The sequence below is a fragment of the Erythrolamprus reginae genome, chromosome 1 (genome assembly GCF_031021105.1).
Source record: "Erythrolamprus reginae isolate rEryReg1 chromosome 1, rEryReg1.hap1, whole genome shotgun sequence".
Taxonomy (NCBI): Eukaryota; Metazoa; Chordata; class Lepidosauria; order Squamata; family Dipsadidae; genus Erythrolamprus; species Erythrolamprus reginae.
Window position 1 is genome coordinate 231880760 of NC_091950.1, and position 27112 is coordinate 231907871.

General features: G+C 39.7%; 1 protein-coding gene across 11 annotated transcripts in view; it reads right to left on the reverse strand.

The window, feature by feature from the left end:
* TFAP2B (transcription factor AP-2 beta) overlaps positions 1 to 27112 on the reverse strand; it is a 70530-nt gene that overhangs the window by 22281 nt on the left and 21137 nt on the right. For 8 of the 11 annotated variants that reach the window (XR_011557356.1, XR_011557354.1, XR_011557355.1 and 5 more), the window contains exons 5-8: positions 26224 to 26337; positions 12743 to 12962; positions 7909 to 8027; positions 1495 to 1636 (exon numbers count right to left, since the gene is read on the reverse strand). Coding sequence is in view for 3 of the 11 variants with exons in the window: in XM_070732514.1 (XP_070588615.1) it covers positions 1495 to 1636; positions 7909 to 8027; positions 12743 to 12962; positions 26224 to 26337 (595 nt within the window). In the remaining 8 variants the exon portion in view is untranslated. The remainder of the gene's footprint in view (positions 1 to 1494; positions 1637 to 7908; positions 8028 to 12742; positions 12963 to 26223; positions 26338 to 27112) is intronic. The other 3 variants (XR_011557358.1, XM_070732516.1, XR_011557357.1) reach the window with 2 other exon arrangements.

The window sequence follows — 27112 nt, forward strand, 5'->3', positions numbered from 1 at the left end:
ATTTATAAACAGGTGGATAGCTGCAAAGTTTGGCAGGTGAGGCTTATTGGCTAGCATCGTTGCTACAGGTAGTCTTAGATGATTGAGTCGTGGTGGTACAGTGGTTAAAGTGCAGAACTGCAGGCTACTTCTGCTGCCTGCCGGCTGCCTGCAATTTGGCAGTTCATATCGCACGGGGCTCAAGGTTGACTCAACCTTCCATCCTTCTGGGTAAAATGAGGCCCCAGACTGTTGGGGGCAATATGCTGACTCTGTAAACCGCTTAGAGGGGGCTATAACAAATGAGGTCCAGTCAGATACAATAATAAATGGTATCCCTGAGATGAAAGAAATTGCTTATATCAGGCAACCACAGTTTACTTTTGACAAGTCATTTTATGCTAAATATCCATTTATCCTCCTAATATGTTGTAATGATAACTTGAAATATTAACACATTTTTTTCTTTAAAATCAATTTATCAGATTGTAAATATATCTACTGTGTTTATTCGGTTATACCAGGAGTTGGCAATTTTAAACACTCAAAGAGCCACAACGGTTCTAACTGGAAGGGCCCCCCCCCCTTCAATTCTGGAGCTGACCAGAAGTCCGGTTTCCCAAGCATAGAGTCTTCTCCTAGCACGGCATCCTTTTTTCCTCTACCAGTCCTAACCAAAAGCCTTGTCAACTTATCTAACAGGAAGTTTTAGCTAACTGGAAGCCCTCCCATTCAATTCTGGAGCTGACCAGAAGTCCGGTTCCCCCAGCATAGAGTCTTCTCCTAGCACGGCATCCTTTTTTCCTCTACCAGTCCTAACCAAAAGCCTTGTCAACTTATCTAACAGGAAGTTTTAGCTAACTGGAGGCCCTCCCATTCAATTCTGGAGCTGACCAGAAGTCCGGTTCCCCCAGCATAGAGTCTTCTCCTAGCACGGCATCCTTTTTCCTCTATCAGTCCTAACCAAAAGCCTTATCAATTGTGGAGCTGACTGGAAAACTCATCCCTTGCCATAGAATCTCCTCCTGGCACCCCCTGCTTTACCCACCACGCACAACCGGAAGCTCCTCTGAAAATTGTGGTGCCGACTAGCAACAGGGAGCTGCAACAGACGGATGAAAGAGCCAAATGCAGCTCCAGAGCTGCAAGTTGCTGACCCCTGAGTTATACTCTTTGGGGAGGGATTTTCAGTACCTAGTCACAGAATAGAATTGGAAGAGTGATTGAGGGAAACTTATTTTCTTATATTTCTGTTGATTCTTTTTACATCTGACTTTCTGTTTGACAAATCTTCCTATCTGCCTTTTCTCTCTTTGTTCATCTTTATACTTCTTTTTCCTGTTCTCCTTTTTTCAGTTTGAAATAGATTTGGGCTAGTTACTTGTGATATAGGAAAAAGAAAACTTTGAGATTGAACCTCAAAATGAAAACAGATGGATGGCTAATGCAAAGAAAAATAAAATAAGGCCAGAGCCTTAAAAGCAAAGTACATTCAAGGACTGTATTTCTACTCACTTAGTGGCAAGCAGCATATTCTTTCGGGAGTGGAGATCAGTAGGGTCTGTGTGCTGTCTGTTCAGGTATTCAGAAACTGCTTTGGCCGGGAATTCAGTTTCACAGATGTATCCAAAATCCCGAGCTAAATGTACAGCTTCTCCTAGGAAAAAACAAGCAGCTTTGGTCATCATAACCAGCTCAGGATGATTTGCAGTCCACCTAAAATCCAACAGTAGTGCTTACTTTCTCAGACCTTAATTTGAAAAAAATACCTCAAAACTTTATTTTGTCCCAATCCAGATTTGGAAATGTGGGCCTTAGCTCACTCTTTCAAAGTCTAGTACAGTCCTCAACTTTTTAAAAAAGTAATGAATGAAACCCAGTTAATGTGAAATTTCTTGAGATCTTCAAGGCATATTGACATAATAAAACATCATTTACATAAAGGAGACGTAACAAGTAAACCTAAACAAGTGGGTAAACATCTGTGTATCAAATGTGGCTTATTCATAAAGCAACAATTTCAGTTAGGATGTGAACTCAAAATGTAAATTTTGTGAAAAACAAAGGAATAGTGCCTCTGAAAACATACTGTACATATTTGTACGTTTGTCTTCTTTTTCAACACAATTCAAGTAATTCATATTCTGAATCATTCAAGTCAAGCCATACAACATATAACAAATGTAAGGACATGTTCCAAACACTGCTCCCCATCAGTTCCCAGCAGCTCAATAATTAGAAACAAGGTGCCGTGAAATGCAAGGATAGAACAGCATAACTGCACACAGCAGAATATTCATGCATGCAATTCGTCCATTAGAAATAAAGTTGGTGATACATTAATCCATCTAATCTATCTCAATGAGTTACTACAGTCCTAGGTCACATGAATTACTAAGTTATACAATACTGTGGCTTGGCTTAGCATGCCATCTCAACTGAAACCTTGGATCAAATGATGGTTAATTAGAACATCTTCACTATAATGTATAATCATGGCCTAGTTATGACTGGCAAACAGTCTTCCAAGCAAACAACATCTGACATGTGAGAAGCTACAAAGCAGAACCTCTATTGATCCTCCTTTATAAATCTCCCATAAATTAATTGGAAATGGTAGTAAAAAGAGAACAGAAGTAAAATGGGAGAAAACAAATGGGGCCTCTCACTTCTGCCAGCACAGGCTTATTGCTATTGTATAAACAAACACACACAGTGACATATACACAAACATACAAGCCTGGAATAGAAGCCTCCTTGTGTAGTATATGTTCACTCGTTAACCATCTTATCCATGATTAATTCCAAAGCACATACAGAGATCAATGTAATCTTACAGCCAGGTTACTCATGTGAAGTCTAAATATACAATACATATCTGAATTTGCTGACATTGGCCTCTTGTTATTTTTGCCTCTTGTCTGTTTCCTCCTCCTCTTGCCATCTTCCTCTAACAAATATTAAGAGTATAATCTGAAACATACTTGGTATTATCTTTTTAGAAAAAAAATATATTTCAATGGACTGGATAAATTATAAACAAATACAACTGAAGTTATTTCTCTTTGTCTCTGTAGGCTGCAAATACACAGCTTCTGCTAACTCTTCAAAACTAAAAGCCATGTTCCTAGATATACTAACTCCAAAGTCCTACTCTTACTAGTAGGAATTACGTTAACATACGAAAGATGAGGTAAGTATAAAATTAAAAAACTTACATTAATACTTATTTAAATATTTATTTGTTCTGTCAAACGATGATACCATATTGCAATTTAAACTCAAAGAAAGAAGATAAGCAGAACATACTCCCCTGAATTTTAATCTATAAAAGCAAATATATTTTAGTAACTTATTAAAGTAATCAACTTAGTATTTAGTAAATATTCTATTTCTCATGAATATTTAATTATTGTAGTTTAATTTACAAAAGAGATTGGGGAAAGAAAAAGATAAAGATCTCTATCATCTTTCCTATTCCATCACTTGGCTAACTTTCTTTCTATAACCATATATTGGTTGTAAATATTTGGGATTATTCGAAGTAGATACAACAGTAATGATGGAAAGCACCAATTTCTGCCAGATGGAATGTCATTCAGTTTTATTGTGAAAAAAACTGATCAGCCCAGATTAAAAATTACATTCTTATAAAATATATACACTGCTTAAAAAAAGAGGAACACTTAAACAACACAATATAACTCCAAGTAAATCAAACTTCTGTGAAATCAAACTGTCTACCTAGGAAGCAACACTGATTGACAATCAATTTCATATGCTGCTGTGCACATACAACTTTGTACAGAACAAAGTATGCAATGAGAATATTTCATTCAGTCAGATCTAGGATGTGTTATTTGAGTGTTCCCTTTATTTTTTTGAGCAGTATATTAACAATCATAACTGATCTAGTCTGCTCAAGTGGTTAAGACATCAGCCATAAGCCAGGAGAATGTGAGTTCCAGTTCTGCCTTAGGCATAAAACCCAGCTGGGTGATTTTGGACCAGTCACTCTAATCTGGAGTTGAAATTCTGGCAGGAGTGCAGAGAAGAGCAACAAACATGATTAGGAGATTGGAAGCTAAAGCATATAAAGAAAGATTGCTGGAATTGGGTATCTGGTTGGATGAAAAGAAGGACTAGGAGTGACATGATAATAGTGTTCCATTATCTAAGGCAGTGTTTTTCAACCAGTGTGCCACAGCACGCTAGTGTGCCGTGAGACATGGTCAGGTGTGCCGTGGGGAAATTAAACATGGGTCCCCAAACTACCTTCCTGCCAGGATATCCCTTTTGTGTTCATTGAAACAGGCTCACTAAGTGAGTATAAATACATTTAGAAACTATATTGTTAACTATATGTATAATATGTACTGTGTTAGAGTGTCATTTTGTGTCATTTTGGTTGGTGGTGTGCCCCAGGATTTTGTAAATGTAAAAAATGTGCTGCGGCTGAAAAAAGGTGGAAAATCACTGATCTAAGGGGTTGTCACAAAGAAGAGGAAGCAAACCTATTATCCAAAGCACCTAAAAACAGGACAAAAAGCAATGGATGGAAATTAATTAAGGAGAGGAGCAACTTTGAACTAAGGATAAATTTCCTAACAGTGGAAATTGTTCCACTGTATAAAGCGGAACAACTTGCCTTCAGAAGTTGTGGATGTTCAAACACTGGGAGAAGAAGAGATTGAACAACCATTTGTCTGAAATGGTAGGATTTCCTGCTTGAGCAGAGGCTTGGATTAAAAGAACTCCAAGGCCCATTCCAACTCTGTAATTCTGTTATTGTCTCACTCAAAGCAACTCACCTTCACAGGGTTGTTATTGTGAGGAAAATAGGAGAATGATATACAGTGATCCCTCGATTTTCGCGATCTTGATTTTCGCGAAACGCTACACCACGGTTTTTCAAAAAATAATAAATTAAAAATACGTCTGCGGTTTTTTTGCTATACCACGGTTTTTCCCACCCGATGACATCATACGTCATCACCAAGAGTCACATAAATTTCACCAACAATGGGAAAACACGCGTTGGATGGTCAAAAAAACAAACCCCGGAACAAGCTATTATTGGGCGACGAGGGAGATGCATTTAAAAGGCTAAAAAGGGAGGGATGGAAATTACATTACTTAGCCGGTGAGAGGGGTGGATCGGGCGGGCGGGCGAGTGGCGAGCGGGCAGTAGCGGCGAGGGCGCCGGAGACGCTGGGGGCAGCCGGCATTCAAAGCAATCTGTCGGCTTCCGCACTTTCATCGCTCCCCGCCTCCACCATCTGCGCATGCGCGGCCATGGGAAAAAGGCGCGCATGCACAGATGGTGTTTTTACTTCCGCACCACTATACTGCGGAAAATCGATTATCGCGAGAGGTCTTGGAACGTAACCCTCGCGATAATCGAGGGATCACTGTAGTATACAGTAGTCCCTCGCTATACCGCGCTTCACCTACTGCGGCTTCACTTCATCGCGGGTTTCTGAGGAAGCCGATCGGCAGATTTAAACAACCCGCCGAACTCGATCGGCAGGTTTTTTAAAAAAAAATATATATCTAAAATTGTAAATACTGTATCTAAAATAAATACTGTGTGGGAAGGGTTTATAAACACTTAAAACAATGAAAACTACCAAACAATTACAATATAAATACTTAAATAAGTACTATCAGTCGATAAATTCCCCATCGCGGATTTCACCTATCGCGGCCAGGTCTGGAACGTAATACCAGCGATAGGTGAGGGACTACTACTGTAGTATATTCACTGCCTTGAGTTATTTTTAAAAATAATAAAAGTGGAATATAAATAAATAAAGTTTAAAAAATCATCATAGTATTCACTAGCAATTATCTTTTCCCATTAACTTTAAAGTGATTATATTAGAGATTACACTCAATAAAATCAATACCTGCTTTTTAGAAATTTGTTTGATTCAAATGACAAAGATTTGCTAGGATTGTATTGAAACTATTAAGGGCCCTCAACATAGCACAAACAACTCTACATAACTGTTATTCAATAATGATATGATGTTATTGTTGTTGTTGATGATGATACCGATGATGTTATCCAGTCAGTCATGTCTGACTCTTGGTGATTCTATGGGCCAAGTCTTTCCACAACTACTGATCTTGCGCTGCTTCTTTGAGTTTTTCTATTATCTGGCTGATTTCAGCTTTGATAGTGTCCAGCCATCATGCTCTGGTTAAAGTTTAAAATCCTGGTTTCCTTTAATCTTTAACTCTTCCCAATATAATTGATATTTATCTCTATCAAAAAGGATTTATTTATTTTACTTCTTTTGCTTTTATCTTATTTTTAATAGGCATTTTATTTGCTCCAAAATGGCACAACTGCTCATTAAATGACTGCTTGAAAATCACAATTAAAATTGTGAAATTACGTGAAATCTTTATGCCAGTCCTAACAGATTACTAAAAGAGGTCTTGTCTCTATAATGGTGCTAAGTCCTTTATTTGTTACTGGAATAACCATGCTATCTATGCTTTGGATTTCTAAAACTTTTCAATTTCTGCAGGTTCCGTTCAGTTAAGCCCACCTTGAATTCCATTTACTCTTATCTGACATCTATTTGCTTTGACCATTAGTAGTTCAGATTCTTGTAGAGAGATTTATCTGACAATAAAGTTATATATTCATTTGAACTGATGGACTCCTGATTTTCTCCGCTTGACACTCTGCCTCTGTATGCAATCTGTGTTGGTCTGTAGCAGCAAAAACACTACAAAATGTTGTTTTCTTTTATGATTAATTATGCATAGGTTTTTGTAAACTAAACTCATATTCTCAAATGGAGTAATAAACTAATATACATATACACATTATATACATATATACAATACATTTACATATACACATACATATACATATACAGTACATATACATATACATAATCAACTCTTATATTGTTATGCAAACAGTTGCTACTGATAAAAAATTATTCTGGTCTCATCTCTATTGTGCTGCCCTATAACTTCTCTTGTTATTACTCCTCTTTAATCAGTGGTATATTCAGTATTTAGCTATTAGCCTGCTGAAATGTTCTTTTGTCCAAGAAAACATATGACAAACTTTTATTTATTTTCTAAGTATTACATGACAGCTTGTTTTATTGGGGACCCAAAGGGGGAGTACCACACTGGAGGTGGCTACTAGGTTGATAACAAATCCCATCTTTCCTCCCCACCCTCAATTCCATGCTTCCCCTGGCCCAACTTTTAATCTCATGTTCCTGTATTTTCATCATTTATTTCATTGTTTATTTTATACTTGTATTATCTTGCTACTGTTACGTTTACATTTCTTTTCATTTGTGGTTTTAAGCTGCCTAAAGTAACACTGGTGAGATAAACAGCAAATAAGTTTAAAAATAAATAAATATTTTCCAGAACTTTTAGTCCTATGTATATTTATTTGGGAATCAACAAATACTGTGGCACTTCCTTTTCTGTGTTGTGTATAAATTTCAGTAGGCTGGGGAAATTAGTTTGGAGGGACTGTTATTCATTCCCTCCCTCCTTCCTCAAACTGTTTTAATTGAAGTATCTTCCTCTTCCATGAGGACAGATATCATAACCCCTCCTAACAAGTATATATGACAACAGTGTTTAATTTTAGAAGTACCGTTTAAACATGAATAAAATTTAGCCGGCAACTGCAGAATTCATGTAACACTGTTACTTAAAAGGAAATGCCAATCTTGCTGAATCTTAAACACAGCCCCAGTTGGGATATGCAATGAGCCTTGATTTTCTGCATGGCAGATTTTTCATGCCACAGCAACAACAATTCGACGCAACTTTACAAAATGTCAAACCTTTCCTCGCCCAGAAGTGTCGCCAGAGGAGGTTGGGGCGGCGGGGGGGGGGGTTTGAGAAGAAATCGAAATGGACAGAAAGTCTGCTTACCTTCCACCAGGGAGGTGAGTAAAGTGACATTTGCCGCTTTGCGCCTGCCGGCTGGTAAATTCAAACCGATTTTTTCTAGCCGCTCTCGCAACGATCGCCCCCCGTTTTTCGATTTGGCTCTGCAGTGAGGACAAAAAAAAAAAGGAACGCAGGGATTTAAAACTCCGACGGGTGTCCCCGGGAGAGACAGCGAGCGAGCGTCCGTGTGTGTGAGAGAGAGAAGAGGAACGGGGGCTGAGGTGTGGGAGGCACCAGAGTTCCGGCTTTGGGCACCAGGCTTGGTGTGCAAGCAACGAGCACAGCGGAGGCCCCAGGATGCTACGGGGCGAGAAAGAAACGCCGCCCTTAGCAAGAGAGTCTCGCCGGGCCCGTTGCAACCTGAATTTTGCTGGCTGCAAGTGAACACGTACGTGTGTGTGTGTGTGATGTCAGCTTTGGTCTTGCTACTACCAGGAACAAATTGGTTGTTCTTAGAAAACTACGTCACCAGCAGTGTTACTTTAGCCGTGCTATAAGGGTGGTGGTTTGTGGTTGTTTCTGTTGTAATTCTGCTTACAAAACACAAAACTCTTAGCACAGAGACTAAGAAGTAAAAAGACGAAGTATGGCCTGGTGTGGAAAGGGAGATTATGCCATCACCCTCAGCAAAGTAGGGCATATTTGTGAAAGTATGTATTCTCCCCCCCCCCACCTATTTTTTAAAACTTTATTTAAATTTTCCAATATAATAAAAAGCAAAAACATATACATACGCAGATCATAACCCTGATCTGAATCAATATGCAACAATTTCTGATTTGATTAGTATGTATTCATGGTGTGAAATAACAAAATCCAGTAGGTTTTCTGCATGCTTTTGTATAAGAAGTGTATAATAATAATTTTAAAGCAGCAGCAGTAATAACACAATGCAATAACTACTACTTCAGAAAATGAGGGTTTAGCACTGCCAGAAAAGGTGCAATCCTATTGTAGCAGCTGGCAGGCACAGTCAAGAGGAAGGAATTGAAAGGCAACATGGCTGTTAGGCCTTCATCAGGAGAGAAGTTTGGGCAGCTGGAAGTGCCTTTCAAAGAGTTTAAGGTTCCACGTGTATATTGTTTTTCAAATAATCATCAATCCCTTCCCCTCAGTTTGCATGGTTTTTTTTATGACAAATGAATGAAATAATCACAAATATATGTAGGAGACTATTGGAGAGAGGATGCATCAGCAATGTATTTGTTTTTGTGAAGAACTCATTTCCAAGGCAGGGATCCAGTGAAATCCAGTGAGGTGGTCAGTGGTTGATCAATTTGAAGGATAAGAGTGATAACTGACTTGGCTGATCATTGCCTGTGAGTAACAGACAAGATCTCCACTAGCATCTTCTAAACTAGAGCAATGGTTCTCAAAGGGTGGAGTGGGGAGGGGGGCTCTCAGGGAATCTCAAAGTCAAATATTGTAATATTTTCCAGTTTTAATTTCTAATAGTCAAAATCAATAAATACAACCCATATAACTAGGGAGATATGATCATTCTCACAGCATGTATCTTTACAAAGGGTCCAAACAATTGAGTAGCATAGCCCCAGATAACATAGATTTGGAAATTTGTGTTTAGAGTCTGGTTGTTTCTGGAAGACCTTACAGTTTTTCTGAAATTGGATGTGTTGATTTTAGGACAACCTTTTTCTGACCTCATGCCTTCAAATGCCACTCTGAGAATTTCCAGCCAGTATATAAGAGCAAAGTCGTCTCTTATTGTTCTAAATACTGTTGATCCTGGAATAGCTACTAATAGCCACAGTGCTGTAGTTGAGGTGCTGGATTAGGACCAGGGAGATTCAGTTTCACTAAGTGACTTGGGGTCAGTCAGTCTCTTAGTCTAAGCTATGTAGCAGGGTGGTTGTGGAGAAAATGGAGGAAAGTTGTGTATACTATCTGAAGGAAATCTCTCTGGCTAATCTAATTGTATTATTGATCCCAGGGGAGGTAAGGTATGTGGTCGTTGTTTTTAGAAGTTTTGTTATATGATGGTTTTTAAAAAATAAAATAAAATATTCTAAGCCACCTGGACAGAGGTGGGTTTTAGCAGGTTTTGACCAGTTCTGGAGAACCGGTAGTGGAAATTTTGAGTAGTTCAGTAGTTCAGAGAACCAGTAAATACCACCTCTGAGTGGTCCCACCCCCATCTATTCTCTGGTACCAGAATCCCAGCCAATCAGGAGGAAAAGGGGATTTTGCAGTACCTTCCCCTGGAGTGAGGAGGGAATGGAGATTTTACAGTATCCTTCTCCTGCCACGCCCACCAAGCCACACCACACCAACCAGACCATGCCCACAAATCTGGTAATAAAAAAATTAAATCCCACCACCGCACCCGAAGTCAGCTCTGTTTGAGTTGGTTTGTTTAATAAAAAATAAAATCCCAAGTTCTGAAAAAGATAAAATAATTCCTCTCTATCAACTTCTTCCCTGTTGTGTAATTTTAAATTTCTGTTATATCTGCTTTACCTCAATTTTTACCTAAGGAAATAACAATAATGCTACATAATAATGCTATTAGCAGGGGTGGGTTCCTACTTACCTCACTGCTGGTTCATTTCCTCCCATATCACTTAGGTGTGGCCTTGTGGACATGTGCACATGCATGTCCAGTGACAATTTTTTTTTAAAGAAAAAATATAAAACCAAAAACAAGATGGCAACCATGTGCACAGTGCTGGAAACTTGGCTTCTGCACATGCTCAGAAGGTATATTTTAAAAAGATGGCGGTGCCTATGGACCAGCACCAACCAAATCAGTCGCTAACAGTTCACCGGAACCGAGAGGAACCCATTCCTGGCTATTAGGTCCTTCACTTATTCTGATTTCTTTCTCCCCCCCCCCCACGAATTTTCGCCAACATTACAATATTGTTACTTGAGACTGAATGATAAGAACTATGTAGTTTCCAAATGTAGCTGTATTATAGATTTTCAGTGAACTGATACTGGACGTTTTATTTTCAGAATCCTTCCCAAAGAATGCCTAGCTCTGAAATTCATCTTTTTCACATTAAATTGATATTTTCTTTAAATTGTTTGCCACAGAAACAAGGACTGTGTTCTTCTGATTTCTATACAAAAATAGTTTTCCTCACGATCTTTGTGCATCACTTTATGTACTTTACTTACAAGTGAATAACATTTTAATAGTCACTTTTCCAGTTTAAAAATATCCATTCAGAGTTTTTATTAATCCCTTTTGTTTTCATATCTTCATTGGTTTTGGGTCTTCTGGTTTGGTCACATATCTATAAGTCATTTTTGAACTAACTGGCACTAGTCCTTATTCACTGTTTACTCTTTTCCATTGTGGAATTTTTCATCCCTATTTTATCCATTCTTATTATGCTTAAGACAAATACTGTGTCTATGTTTATTCAAGGGCTTTTCATGAAAGACTTGCATTCTATAAGTCCCAATAATAATATTTTGTTAATAATGCTATCATTAAAATTAAGGGAGTGCAAAATAATCAGGAACCTATTCCTTCTTTCATAGTTTCCAATCATATTTATGAATTTTTATAGCAATTCTGTAAATGAATATTATAAATTTATACTGGGAAGAGGAATAGAGTTCTAAATGATTGCTTAAGATATTTTATGCATTTGAAACCTCATCTGCTCCTTCATTCTCCTCTAGTGCAATATACTAAACTAAATGGTAAATTATAAAATTCATAACCATCAATTATTTTAAAATAATTCAATTATAACTTCAGATCGTGCAGAATGCAGCTGCGAGAGCAATCATGGGCTTCCCTAAGTATGCCCATGTTACACCAACACTCCGCAGTCTGCATTGGTTGCCGATCAGTTTCCGGTCACAATTCAAAGTGTTGGTTATAACCTATAAAGCCCTTCATGCATTGGACCAGAATATCTCCGAGACCGCCTTCTGCCGCACGAATCCCAGCGACCAGTTAGGTCCCACAGAGTTGGCCTTCTCCGGATCCCGTCAATGAAACAATGCCGTCTGGCGGGACCCAGGGGAAGAGCCTTCTCTGTGGCGGCCCCGACCCCCTGGAACCAACTCCCCCCAGAGATCAGAATTGCCCCCACCCTCCTCGCCTTTCGTAAGCTCCTTAAAACCTACCTCTGTCGTCAGGCATGGGGGAACTGAGATATTCCCTTCCCCCTAGGCCTATACAATTTATGCATGGTATGTTTGTGTGTATGTTTGGTTTTTAAATTAGGGTCTTTTAAACTATTTTAAATATTATATTTGTTATATGTTGTTTTACTATTGTTGTAAGCCGCCCCGAGTCTATGGAGAGGGGCAGCATTCAAATCAAATCAAATCAAATCAAATCTCAAATCATATCAATAAATTTAAAACTTCTAGACAATTTGTGGCATAGCTTATGACAATATTAAGAAATGCAAACAGAAACAATGCTAAAATCAGGAACAATATAATGTTGTTCCTCAACCCTAGCTGAGCAGTAAAGGTGGGATATTAGTAAAAAGACTTTTACCTATATCTACTTAACACCTAGACAACTCCATGTTGGAATACTCTTGAAGCTGCAAAATACTTTAAAAGATAAACTCCAGGATATTGATCTGAAATCTAACACAGAAATAAGCAGTTTTTGATTATTTAAAGAAAGTGGCCACTCTTACAGAATTAATTAACTGTGTAATATGATTGTCATAATATAATGGGTGCCAGTGGCAATGACCTCCAGACCACTTTGTATATCTCTCATGCATTCACTCTTAACCTCAATGGCTGCTTGTAGTAACCTTAATGCAGTTTTAATCCCATCCGAAAGTACAGATTGGCCTGCCTCATGGCTTACCTTCTAAGGACTCCTCCAAGGAGGGAAGCGTTTAAGCACTCAGGGGGTGAAAGGCGCCGTTGAACTTCTCCAACAGTGACTTTGTACTTGGACGTCGAACTGAGCAAGGAGAGCCTCCCAGGTACCGAACAAAACACTTCACCTGTGTTTACAGACACACCACCAAGGAAGCCATCTTTGTTCATCATCAGAGAAGTAACAGACTTTGGAGGAACTGGAACTAGGAAGAGAGGAAAGCATTATGGGCAAGATCAGCTTGTCAAGGCAGCCCCCAGAGCTCATAATTGCATTCATCCCAAAGAGTTTCCTACCGAATAATAAAAAGCATTTCAAACTATTTTTAGAGAAGTGGCTGTCATTCATTTCATGTTTCATATGTCGCCTTTCATGAAAACATCTTCCAGTATCATACAACAAAATAAATTCATTGCATTATTTTAAAATAGTTACAAACAGGAATAAAATTATGGGTTTAGAATTGTAGAAGAAAATCATCATGAGAAGTTACATGATTTAGTGAGCATAAGCATTTCCTTTATGTGTTTAAAGTACTGTATACAGGTAGTTCTTCACTTATGATCACAATTACTAAGCAAGTCATACCTTATTTTTGCGACCTTTTTGCTGTAGTCATTAAGCAAATCACTCAGCCGGATTCACTTTAATCCAGCTTCCCCTGTTAATTTTGCTTGTTGGAAGCTACTCTAGCAAGGTGACAAATGGCAATCAAGTGACCTCAAAATGCTGGAACCGTTGTAAATAAATGCCAAAGGCCAGAATTTTACAATTGAGATATTGTAATGATTATAAGTGCAAGGACTGGTTCAGTGATTTCATAACTTTGATCAGTTGTTAAATAATGGTTATAAGTCAAGGACTACCTGTAATTTAAAAAATTGAAATGCTGATTCAGCTTTTTAATTCCCCTAGCAGGCTAGATAACCTCAGATAACATACAGTACATTTGGAAAAGTAAGCCACCCCAAAGTAATTCTTTATGTATGAGGGACCAAAGCATTTACACTTATTGAAGGCTTTACTCTCTGCTCAGGAAGAATGTAATAGTATGTGGGAATGATTTTGGGAGACCAATAAAGATACTGTCTAGGGAAAATAGCCTGCATAGGAGCAGATCAAGGCTCTAAGGAGGGGCCATCCCTAAATTATCAGGGTATAAAGTGATTGGGGGGGGGGGTTACATTCAGAATTACAAGATACCATTAAAGTAAAGGAGAATTAGATCATCTGGTCATATTTTTCATCTGGCCTATCTGACAAAATTAATTCAATAGCACTTGACCAGAAAAAAAAAACTTTTATCATTTTGCCATGGAAAAATAGGGGAAATCACAGCTCTGATGGGCCCCAGATTTAGAGATTTATTTTTACATTTTGAATTCCATGCCTGCATATGTGAAATTGGCAGTTGTGTACATACAGGCCCAGGTCCCACAGACTAAGTTACATACCATAACATTAAAAAGATACATTGTGTTGTATATTTTAGTGCGGTGGTGGTGAACCTATGGCAGGCATGCCACAGGTGGCACGTGAAGCCATATTGGAGGATATTGGAGCCATCTTGGAGGAAGTGTTGCCCTATGTCAGCTCCAGCGTTCATTTGCACACTGGCCAGCTAATTTTTGGCTTTGGGGAAGGCTGCTTCACCCTCCAGAGGCTTTAGAGAAGCTTCCTTGAAGTCCCAGAGTGCGAAAAGCCGGCCAATGGGCAAACAGGAAGTTTGGAAAAACAAACTTCCGGTTTGCCCATTGTGCTGATTTTCGTGCTCCAGAATGCAAAAAGCAGCACAATGAGCAGACCACAAGTCCATTTTTCCAAACTTCCATTTTGGCTGTTTTTTCACTGTCCCAGGCTTCAGTGACACTTGTGTGCATGCACGGAAGCTGGAGGGGGTTGTGCGCATGCACAGGGACAGTGTGGTGGGGCGGGTGCATGGAGAGAGGGAATGGGTGTGTGTGCTGGCACGCATACACACCCTTTTTTGGCATGCAAACCAAAAAAGGTTCACTGAGTCCTCAGAGAGGGGCGGCATAGAAATCCAATTAATAAATTAATTAATAAATCACTCTTTTAGTGGCTCCTAACCTCTTACATTTTTTTCTTATAGCAATTTTTTAGCTTAAATGTGAACATGTATGTTGTATAATATATACTGTGGCCCTAACATTCCCTTTTATTTATTTATTTGACTTTTTTAAAATGCTGCCCTTCACCTTAGACTCAGGGTGGCTTACAACATGTTAGCAATAGCACTTTTTAGCAGAGCCAGCCTATTGCCCCCACAATCCGGGTCCTGATTTTACCCACCTCGGAAGGATGGAAGGCTGAGTCAACCTTGAGCCAGTGACAAGATTTAAACTGCTGACCTGCAGATCTAGCTGTCAGCTTTAGCAGCCTACAGTACTGCACTCTACCCACTGCCCCACATCGGCTTTTGATAGTCATATTAGGATACATTTCATGTATTAGAATATTGCAGCGAAAATGTGATTCTGATAAACATTTTTGCACTTTTTCTTAATCATGAATAATATGTAGGCCAAGCATTTATTTATTTATTTATTTATTTATTTATTTATTTATTCAATTTTTATGCCGCCCTTCTCCTTAGACTCACAGCGGCTTACCACATGTTAGCAATAGCAATTTTAAACAGAGCCAGCATATTTCCCCCACAATCCAGGTCCTCATTTAACCCATCTTGGAAGGATGGAAGGCTGAGTCAACCTTGAGCCAGTGATGAGATTTGAACCGCTGACCTACAGATCTACAGTCAGCTTCAGTGGCCTGCAGTACAGCCCTCTACCTGTTGCACCACCCTGACTCTTATCGATAATTTCCTCAGCAAATGGTTAGAACAAAACTTACTCAACTTATAACATAACTGTTAGTTTTCAAGTCAGAAATGACTGGTTTTTTCTGTCAGAACTAATATTGGTTATATTGTATTTTTAATTATACATTTAAATATATTTCTTTATTAAACATGTACCTATTTATATTGCATCTGGGTAATATTTTTAAAACATTACAATAAATAGAAAAATAATAAACATTTGGTTCACAACAAGTAGCCATCAATTTACAAACACAGTTTGGACTGCAATTTCTGTCACTGAACAATGCAAACAAAGTGAGTCATGGCGAATTTTATAATCTTTTTGCTGCAGAGGTTAAGTAAATCATATGGCCATTTAGCAAGTTCAACTTCCCCCATTGACTTTGCTTGTCAGAAGTCCTCTGGAAGATTGGAAATAGCAATCAGGTCACAGGACACTGCAACCCTCATAAATATATGATGACCCAAATTTTGATCCTATGACTGCAGAGATACTGAGAGAGTGTTAAATGCAAGGACCGTTTTCCAGGTCCATTGTCATTTCCAGCAATCATTAAATGGTCATAAATGGAGGTGGTACCAGTGGTGGGTTGCTACCAGTAGAGCCTGGTTCTACGAACTTCGAGTGGCGGTGGCGGGAGGCTCCATCCACCTGTCCCAGATTCTTCTGTGCATGTGCAGAGACATGAGCGTGTGTGCGCAAACTGGTTACAATGTGATTTAGAACCCATCACGGGGGGGGGGGGGGGTGTTGTTACCTGTATTTTACTTTTGAATATAATACTGGTATTCAAAAGGATTGCCAAAAAAAAAAAGTATTTCTTTTTCAAATTAGCCCTCCTCAGAAGAGGTTGTTTTTGTACGAAAAAAATAGGAAAAAACTAATTGTGCCTTGGGCTACCAGAGAAAAATATGGGTGCAAATAAATAATAATAACTACAATCCTGTCTAAATAGGGATCTCTGATGATGATATAGGCTGTAAAGGTTAATGTGTATTGATAAAAAACACATTTGTTATAAGCTGTTTATTATTCCACTAACAAGAAAAGAAAAATAACCTAAAGAGCTTGTAATTTAAATTTGAGAAACAGAATGACTCAGCTAGATCATTTTTCTTAATATTGACTTAATATGCCTTAAAATATTTTTTCTTTTTAATTTAACAAGCCAAAAAAGCCAATATATCGCCTTTGAAAACATTTTTCTTATGTATATATTTAACTTGGAATATGAACAAAGAAAATAAATTTAATTATACAAAATGAATAAAAATTATTTGTGGCATATGTGAAATTGTAAAAATATACTATTCATACTCCTTAAGATCCTCTGGTTTTGTCAGCATGTTTCTTGCAGGAACAATGGATGCTAAGACAATTACATTAAACCAATTTTATTTTTTCAAAGCTAATTTAGCTATAAAGTTCTCTGTAACCCTCTTTCCCCTTCCAAAAATAACCCTGCCTAAAACCAATATACAATAAGCAATTTATTTCTGACAAGAATATTTACAACTGAATCTAAAAAAAACCCTATCATATTTGATATGTGTGCTTATAGTTTAACAGCAAGTATGCTGATTAACAACAAATCACTTTAATTTACATAAATGCTCCCTGGATATCTCTACTCTCATTTTTTCTGCCAGTCATTGATAACGAAGTATTCAGGTTCCTGATATATTTGTGTATCATTGGGAGAGTCTCAATCTATAAAGAGCAAAGAAAAAAGCCCTTACAACAGGATTTCCAAATCTACTCCAACATCTTCATAATAAAGAATACTACAGGCCTTATTGTAAGATGAGAAAGAAGCTCTGCTTGGGACTATTGACGCTTCAAGAATGTGTTTAATAAACAAAATAATGAAAGTTCTGTATGATAAGTAGTCAAATATCTACATATAAGAAACATTGTGTATTAATGACAAAAGATGAAGTAATTTGAGCACTATCAGGTGCAAGTAGTGTAGAATAGCAGTACTAGAACCTCTAAGAAGAAAATAAACTTTCCACTGTTTTATACAAATTCTGTATTATTACCATGACAGAAGCCCTCAACATAGCCTGTGACAATTGCAGAAATCCCAGGTCTGAGAGAAATGTTCTAAATCTGGGTTCAGTGTAAGCAAATTACCAAATGGGCCTTCTTCAAAGAAAATTGGCTATAATTCTGATGTTGGTTTTCTCATTGTTGTTGATTGTGATCTCATACTTAAAAAGATGAACTTTGATTTTTCTAGGGTGAAGCTTTGAAAGTTCAGCCAATTCATTCTCCATTCTAAACTATTTCAAGCCCAGCCTCTCTGATATCCACCAAGCATTCACTTTCAAATCAGGATCTAAGAGGAAGGCACCAATATCTAGACAGGTAAGCTTTGTCCAATTTCATTAACATATGAGCTCTCAAAATGCTTCTTGCAATCCATCCTCCAGTCTCTGCTCTGTCAACTGGGCTATTTTTATCCACCATCCTCAATACCATATTCTTTAATAGACCAGGTAACAGCCATAGAAATAAGTGTGAAATGAATAGGAGTTTCCTCAATGCCCCTGCTAAGTTCAGTCCATTCTTTGCATCTGTTACCTGCCAGTCAGGCTATTTCAGGACACGGGTACAGCACTAAACCTATGTTCAGAAATAGCCCAACTGCCAGATAACTCCTTGGTAAGGAAGGAGAACCAAAACAGAAAGAAGTAGGATCGCTGACGATACAATGCATAGCATGAAAACCTGGTCTTCAACTAATGTTGGAAAGTAAAGATGGTAGTGGCAATGAGTGACCAAGGACTCCAGTTCTGATTTTGTGTCCAGCTATATCCTGATGGAGTCAAGGAATGTCTAAAGACTTCTAGAATTAGGCAACAGGTTGCTACATACACTTGGAATACAATGGATAAAGTGGCACCCACATACCAAAGACAGAAATAACTACAGCATGTTACAGAAACAGGGATAGGAACCAAGATCAAACCAAGGAAGTTAAAGGATTAATTAACGGATCATGGTAATAGGTTCCATGAGTCTCTGGAGATTTTTTTTTAAATAATAAAAAGTGTAGTTTTATGAAATCTTTTTGGCAGAGGCAGTAGAAAACTTGTACTTGGAATGGCAGAAATGGCAACATAAACTTGGCAGAAATTAGCTTTCTTTCACAGCTTAAATTGGCCACCTGAACATCATGGAGCTAACACCCTTTCTGAATAGCACTATTGGTAATGGTAACCTGTGCCTGATCTGTCAAAGTGGTTGTTAAAATATGGCTTTTGCTGTGGTTTTAATCCCTACTCAGTGTATTCTGAATTGTGGCAGCCCTGGCCAAAGTTCTTGGAAACTGTGAAAGGTCGTGTTTGATTAAATATTCAGAACACTACGAGGCTAGATGGAACATTTTCCTTTAAAAAACCCCCAAAACCTGAAGAACAAAATGGCAAACTATGGATCTGAAGAAAACCCACATAACTGTATCTACGTAGGAAGCTGAAGTTGAGTGCAACCTGAGGCCATCTTTACCTTCATTGGAGAATGAAGGTAAAGATGGCCTCATCTTTAGCTAGGGGAGCTTAATAGCAAAGGATTTCCCCATTGCAAGGTTATTTAATCATTGTTGAAATAGGCACTGAAATCATTATGAAATCATAATAGGCACTGATAATTGAAATCATTATGAAACGGCTCCTTCTGCATTTGCTAATTGCCCTTGCCAGCTACAATTTTGGGAGAGGACAGCTCAAAGAGGCTGCACATTTCTAATGAAAGAGTCCCATTGCCTTCAACAAGATTTACAAGGGAACCAGAGAAAGTCTTAGCTACTAACACTTCTACTATAGAATTGCTATTTTCAACAAAATATACTCCTGCAGCCTGATTTTGTCCAGACTGGCTCATAATTGTATCAAAGAAGCACAAGCTTATCTGCAGCCATGTAAAGGGAATCAGTCTAGTTAAATCAATGAGACCTATATCCTGCTTTAGGTACCAGGCCAAAATTAAAATATAGCAAGACTAGCAGCTATCAGTCTATAGCCTCTTTCCCCCAGACAAATGTCTCTAGCCAGATGCCTGCTATTGGTAGGGCAACAAACAAAAAAGCTAACTTCTATTTGTTTTTACAACAGTCTTCCCCAATATGGTGCTCTGCATCTGATCTCAAATTATCATGAAATTTGGGGAGTTACAGTATACGTTGCTCCAACAAATCTGGTGTGAACTGCAGATATTGGAGTTCCAAGCTGCTTCAATGCAAATAATTGGTTCATGTTTTAAAAATGTGGGTAGTGTAAGATAGAATAGGTGTCATTAGACACCCGCCCCCAAACCCTTCTACTGAAGGACCTCAAGCTCTTTATTACAGACACACTTATTGGCTTTGAATATTTACAGACTGCATTTAATTTTGTCAAATATATATCTATACAGAATAGTTTCCACAGAGACAGAAGAGACTGTGCCTGCCTGCTTCCTGTTGTATGTACCTTGGGAGAAAGGAAAACCTAAAAAGCGTCAATTCTTTTGTAAACAGCTTGATGACTTGTGCAAATACACCAAGAGTTCTGCCAAGTCTCTGCCTCTGCCTCATATCTACTGCTACTTCATAGCACCAGGGATACAAGCTCTAATCTGTATTCCATCTTTTGTACATTACTTAACGCTTCTTAAAAAAGAAAAAAGCAAGTTTCCCATGGAAGAAACAAAAGGGAGGGGGATCAAATTCTGTAGATCTGTATAATTGTTTTAATATTAAAGCTGTTGCCAGAGGTAATGCAATTTGGTGATTTCAGTTACTCAAGATACACGCATTAGGTGTATACATCAGAGCAAGGGGGTGTGCATAATAGGATAAAGCTATAAAACAAGGCTCATTTGGTAATTGATGCTTCATTTTAATTTACATGTCTCTCTTGCCATTTTTTCTAAGATCAAGGGACATTTTTTTAAAAACTTATTTCCATGTGCAGTAAAGATTCCAGACGTCTAGATTTAGCTGAAGCTACAGACCCAATTTAAAATCCTAGAATTAAGCTCCAGAACATGGCAAATAATAACAATTGTTCCAGAGGCTAAAGTAAGGTATGCTCCTGTCCAAAATTGTAAGGTCCCACACAAATACATCCATATACACATGAGATTAAAATCCCACTCAAAGAAATATGATTTATTAAGATTTGTTCTTCGCATTATACCAAAAAGGCAACAGCATTGAGAGGTGTTCAGCTTCAAAACTGTAGAATTTCTCAATGCTTCCTCCAATAACTCTTGAAAAGGCACAAACAGCAGCAAAAAAGTCCACCGCCCATTCTTTCCCCAATGAATATGTGATGCTATTGCCAGTCATTTCAAAACCCCTTGTGTATGGGTCAATTCAAAATCACCAACCCCATCCACAATCTAGACTGCTCTCGCTTCATTTTTCAAGGCATTGATGTTCTTCTAGCTACATGTCCATCCTTTAGACAAAGCCAGTGGCTTGTAACTCCACTAATCCCAGAATAAACTCCAGGCTAAACTATTTACCTTCATTCTCCATACTAGCTAGGTGCGCAAAGGATTTCCCCATTGCAAGGTTATTTAATCATTGTTGAAATAGTCACTGAAATCATAATGGAATCATAATAGGCACTGATTGAAATCATTATGAACCTGCTCCTTCTGCAATTGCTAATTGCCCTTGCCAGCTACAATTGTGGGATAGGTGGTCTATTTCTAATGATAGAACCCCATTGCCTTACAAGATTCACAAGGGAAGCAGAAGAAAGACTTAGCTACTAACATTTCTACTATAGGATTGCTATTTTCAACAAAATACACTCCTGCAGCCTGATTCTGTCCAGATGAGCTCATGATTGTACTATGTGGGTCTTCCTATCAAAGAAACACAAGCTTATGTTGCGGCCCTATTTGGACAGGGAGTCATTGCTCACAGTCGCTCATGCCCTCATCACCTCGAGGTTCGACTACTGCAACACTCTCTACATGGGGCTACCTTTGAAAAGTGTTCGGAAACTGCAGAATGCGGCTGCGAGAGCCATTGTGTGATTACCTAGGTTCGCCCACGTTTCTCCAACACTCCGTGGCTTGCATTGGCTGCCAATCAGTTTCCGGTCACAATTCAAAGTGTTGGTAATGACCTATAAAGCCCTCCATGGCATCATACCAGAATACCTTAGGGACCGTCTCCTTTCACATGAATCCCAGTGGCCGATAAGGTCCCACAGAGTTGGCCTTCTCCTGGTCCCATCGACTAAACAATGTTATCTGGTGGGCCCCAGGGGAAGAGCCTTCTCTGTGGCGGCCCCGGTCCTCTGGAATCAACTCACCCCAGAGATTAGAACTGCCCCCACCCTCCTTGTCTTTCGTAAATTGCTTAAGACCCACCTGTATCGCCAGGCATGGGGGAATTGAGACATCCCCCCCAGGCTTTTATATTTTTTATGTATGGTATGCGTGTGGTGCATGGTTTTTAAATGATGGGTTTTTTAGATGTTTTTAATATTAGATTTGTTTACATTGTAACAGTGTTATTATTGTTGTTGTGAGCCACCCCGAGTCTTCGGAGAGGGGCGGCATACAAATCTAATTAATAATAATAATAATAATAATAATAATAATAATAATAATTATTATTATTATTATTATTATTATTATTATTATTATTATTATTATTATTATTATTATTATTATTATTATCTGCAGCCACGTAAAGGGAACCAGTCTAGTTCAGTTAAGAAGACCTACATTCCATCCTGCTTTAGCTACCAGGCCAAAATTAAAATACAGTACAGTATAGTAAAACTAACAGCTATCAGTCCATGTTCTAGACTGCTCTCCCCTCATTTTTCAAGGCATTGATATTCCTCACGCTGCACGACCACCCTTTAAAACAAAGGCTGTGGCTTGTAACTCCACTAATCCCAGAATAAACTCCAGGCTAGGCTTGTTCGGCAACGCTTTTATGCGTGGAAGAATATTTACAAATATTTACACCCCCAAAATTGGGCTTTTGTAAAGGATGCAACCGCTGCTCTCCTTCCCTGCCCCTCCTCAGTCCTGCTAATAATTCGCGCCGGAGGGGAGGGCGGGTCGATCCCATAACTTCATTTGCTCCTCTCCTCAATCCGCCTCCGTTTTTCATGTCAAGATTCAAACTTAAGTTCGCTTTGGGAACGCTTTGCTTCTCCTCCTCCCCCCTTTTAAAAATGGCAAATTCGTGAAACGAGCGGCCACTTTTAATTTCGTCATCCGTTGGGGACCGTCCCTCGTTCTTGCTCCGCCGCTTTCCCAACCAATTTCTCCAGAGCTTCTCCATTGAAAAAGTGAGAACGTTTTAAGTTCACCGCAGCCTCCGCTTGGTTCGTTAGTAATTACGAGGAGCGTCGTTCCCGAAAAGGGGAGCTGGTCGTCGAGCGAGGCCGGCTTGACGACGGCAGCAGCCGGATACGGCAAGGAAATGGAGCATAAAGCAGCCCAGCGTGACACTTTTCGCTCCCTGACATGTTTACCATTTTCCGCGCATATATTTCAGCTAGGTTGGAAGGCGGCGGTGGCAAAAAGCCAAAAACGGATCTCTCTTGGTGGGGATCCCCCAATGGCAGAGCAGAAGCAGTTGCGCCTCAGAGGATCGCTGTGTGTGCGGGGGGGGGGGGGAGTTGGTTTGCGCTTTGACTCGAAAGTTTAAATACCTTCACGTGTGCAATGGTGAAATATACTGCTCATGAATAAATAAAGGGAACACTCAAATAACACACCCTAGATCTGAATGAATGAAATACTCTCACTGAATATTTCATTTGCACAACTATTCCATTTGCTCAACAGCATGTGAAATTGACTGTCAATCAGTGTTGCTTCCTAAGTGGACAGTTTGATTTCACAGAAGTTTGATTTACTTGGAGTTATATTGTGTTGTTCAAGTGTTCCCTTTATTTTTTTTTTGAGCTGTGTAGTTTCCTATATGGGTTTGTTACCCCCACCCCACCCCACCCCCACCCCTGTAAGAATGGAATCCGGCAGAGATTATAGAGCTGGCGCTGATGTATGGAGATTCATTGTTTTCCCCCTCTCCCGAAGAAATATATTTAAAAAAAACTCGTTGAAACAGCCCCACTCCCTCATATGAAACCGTCTAACCTTACTTATAGGCAGGCAAGATTAAGGCTCCATCCATTTCATTGCCTCCTGTTTATTTGTTTTATTTTTTATTCTATCTCTCTCTCTCTCTCTCTCTCTCTCTCTCTCTCTCTCTCTCACACACACACACACACACACACAGTGTAATAAAAAGTTTAAAAGCGCTGAAAAATATGAAAAGATTAGCAATAACATTAGCATTTAGACTTATATACCGCTTCATAGTGCTTGTACAGCCCTTCTCTAAGTGGTTTACAAAATCAGCATATTGCCCCCAACAATCTGGGTCCTCATTTCACCCACCTCGGAAGGATGGAAGGCTAAGTCAATCTTAAAAGTTAAAGAACGAAGATTTCAGATATTTGATTAGTGGCCACTTTCAGGCCACTATCTCCCCCACCCTAGCTTAGAGCAGGGGTCTCCAACCTTGGCAATTTTAAGCTTTAAACTGGCTGGGGAATTCTGGGAGTTGAAATCCATCAGGCCTAAAGTTGCCAAGGTTTAGAGACTCCTGTTTTAGAGTGTCTTCATAGCATCCCCCAGCTGTCTTTCACATGATGTAGTCTGTCCTCTCAGCACAGAGACATTTTTGGGGAAGTGTAGAAGATGCTCTAAGTTCTAAGCATACCCCTACTACCATATTTCAAAAGCTGTTTCCTCTCACCTTCCCCTCCAGCCACAAATACTGCAAGGAACATCTAACTTTATCTATAATTCTAGATGATAAAGAATCCAATTTGGTTAATAAAGCTGGTGGAAGGGGTAGGGAAGTAATAGGCAGAAATGTGCATGGTTTAGGTTGATGTCTTGGGCTTGCAAACTCCAGATTTACTCGAGCCCGTCCTTTGTCACAAACAGAGCCTTCTTCGCCCATCTCTTGGCACTTCTGCCTAGCTGGAAGAAACTCAGCTCAGCTACTTTCGGCAACCAACCGAACCAGAGGGGATTTCCATTGCTGGATAGGCGATCCTAAACCGCACATGGTTACACGATCTGGAATGTGAGTGGAAAACCACAGCTGCAATCCTATACCAGCTCCTTTCAGAGTAAATCCCATTAAAGGATTTAGGCGACAATTATTATTACTTTTTGGAAGACCTAAGTATCTCAGACTGACATGTTAGAACCGTGTCTGATCCTTTTCACATGGAGTGGATGGAAGATAAAATTCTCGCGTTTCCAGATTCACCTGCAGTACGAAAAGGGCAGATTTCACTAAACTCAATAGCTTTAAGTTTAAATCGTTCCGATCACGATGGTTTATGTTACTAAGGCCAATTATATCTGGGCTACAGAATACCCTGACTGCTCTTTAGAAGGCCAGATCCTGAAGATGAAGCTCAAATATTTGGGCCACCTAATGAGAAGGACTCACTGGAGAGGAGCCTAATGCTGGGAAAGGTTGGGGGCAACAGAAGAACGAACCAGGTGGCTGGATGGAGTCACTGAAGCAGTAGGGGTGAGTTTAAATGGACTCTAGAGGATGGTAGAGGACAGGAAGGCCTGAAGGAATGTTGTCCATGGGGTCGCGACAATGAAGGGCTACCAAAATTTTTACTACAACACTGTGGGTGTGGCTTATGCAGGACTCCCTACATTTTCTTTCATAATCTTTCATTGCAAATTGGGTGCTCTGGGGTGGAGCTCTATTTTCGCTACCCCACTGAGTTACCCCACCCCCCAGTAGCCCACCCCTGGGTCGCAGTGGGTCGGACACGTCTTCTCAACTAATAAGAACAGAGTACCGGTACTGGACGTGGAAACTAAAGAAAAAGCAAACTCTAGGCTCATTCAGATTTTGACAACACAGACAATGTAGCTTTAGAGTTAACTATTTCTCTAACTGATCTTCATATTGGCAATAGGTGACAATTACGTTCTCGGGCCCTTGATGCCATCCTAGGACTATGCTTCTCATCCGCTTGCGCCAAGGTCATCACCGAGTCCCATATTCCAACGCTAGTTTTCAGGAGCTTTCTTTTAAAACCCCGGGGGAGTGAAGAAGGGCAAGCCTGCCCACCCTTTATCCTCTTAAAACACTCGGTTTCCCCAGGCGGGTTGATTTTCCCGCGGGCACGGGATGAGTAGCTAGGATCCCTTTAAAGGTTTCGCTGCCTCTCCCTGTCAGTCATCCGCCTAACATTATTTTCCCCTAAAGCCAATTCCAGCGATAACTCCACTTGGCCGGGAATAATTGCACCCTTGCCGCATCCAGAACGGTGAAATCATCCAACCTATTGTTATTTCTTACTAGAGTAACGGCGATATGGTATTACTACCTTCCAAAGCCCTGCAACTGTCTGAACGAACCCGCCTGGTCCGGTGCAAATATCCAGGGTCACCCTCCTCCATCCTTGAACGAAGAACCCTTTCCTCGCCCACAGACCAGGGACGGGCATCACCAAAACGACCCTCTCCAAATCACATGCCCTCTGGGGTTGCAGTCTAAGTATCTCGCCCCAAATCCAAGCCTGGAAGGGCTGCCCTACCTACCCCATTCCGTGAAGGGGGATCCCGATCTACAGTCCCATTCAATCAATGTAGATGCTGAGCTGGGAAGTGGGGAAGGGGTGGATAAATTATCCCAGGATAGAAGCAGCACACGACCTGGCAGAGATAATTGCAAGAAGAAGAAGAAGAAAGCTTGAGTGGAGAACCAATTCTCCCGCTTAACTCAGATTAGTTCTTCCTTAAACACATAACAATTAGTTTAAGGGAATTAGTTACTTATTAACGACTCATGAGGGTGCAGGGCTGGGAAACACGCTTACTCAGAAGTAAGCTCCATTGGAAACCATGGGAAGCCGAGTCAGGTATATGCTGGCAGGTGTCGCTTTCCCCACTCCCACCCCCATGGGTGAAGCTACTAATACCCCCTTTTCTCTCTCTCTCTCTCTCTCTCTCTCTCTCTCTCTCCTCTCTCTCTCTCTCTCCTCTCTCTCTCTCTCTTGGTGAGAACCTCAGCAAACATCGTTCCATAAGCCACGCAAATTAAAATATCTTGTGATCGGGGTCTGGCATCACACCGAGTGGGAGTTTCCTTAGCTTATCGCCTAAAGCAGGAGTTTCCAACCTTGGCAATTTTAAGCCTGGCGGGCTTCAACTCCCAGAATTCCCCAGCCAGCAAAGAATTCTGGGAGTTGAAGTCCGCCAGGCTTAACGTTGCCAAGGTTGGAAACCCCTGGGGGTCGGGACCCCACCATTTCATAGGGGTCGCCTAAGACCATGGGAAAAGAAAAAATTCCCATGGTGTTAGGAACTAAAGATTCTATTCTGGCGCCTTGGAATATACACTGCTCAAAAAAATTAAAGGAAACACTTAAACAACACAATGTAACTCCAAGTAAATCAAACTTCTGTGAAATCAAACTGTTCACACCGT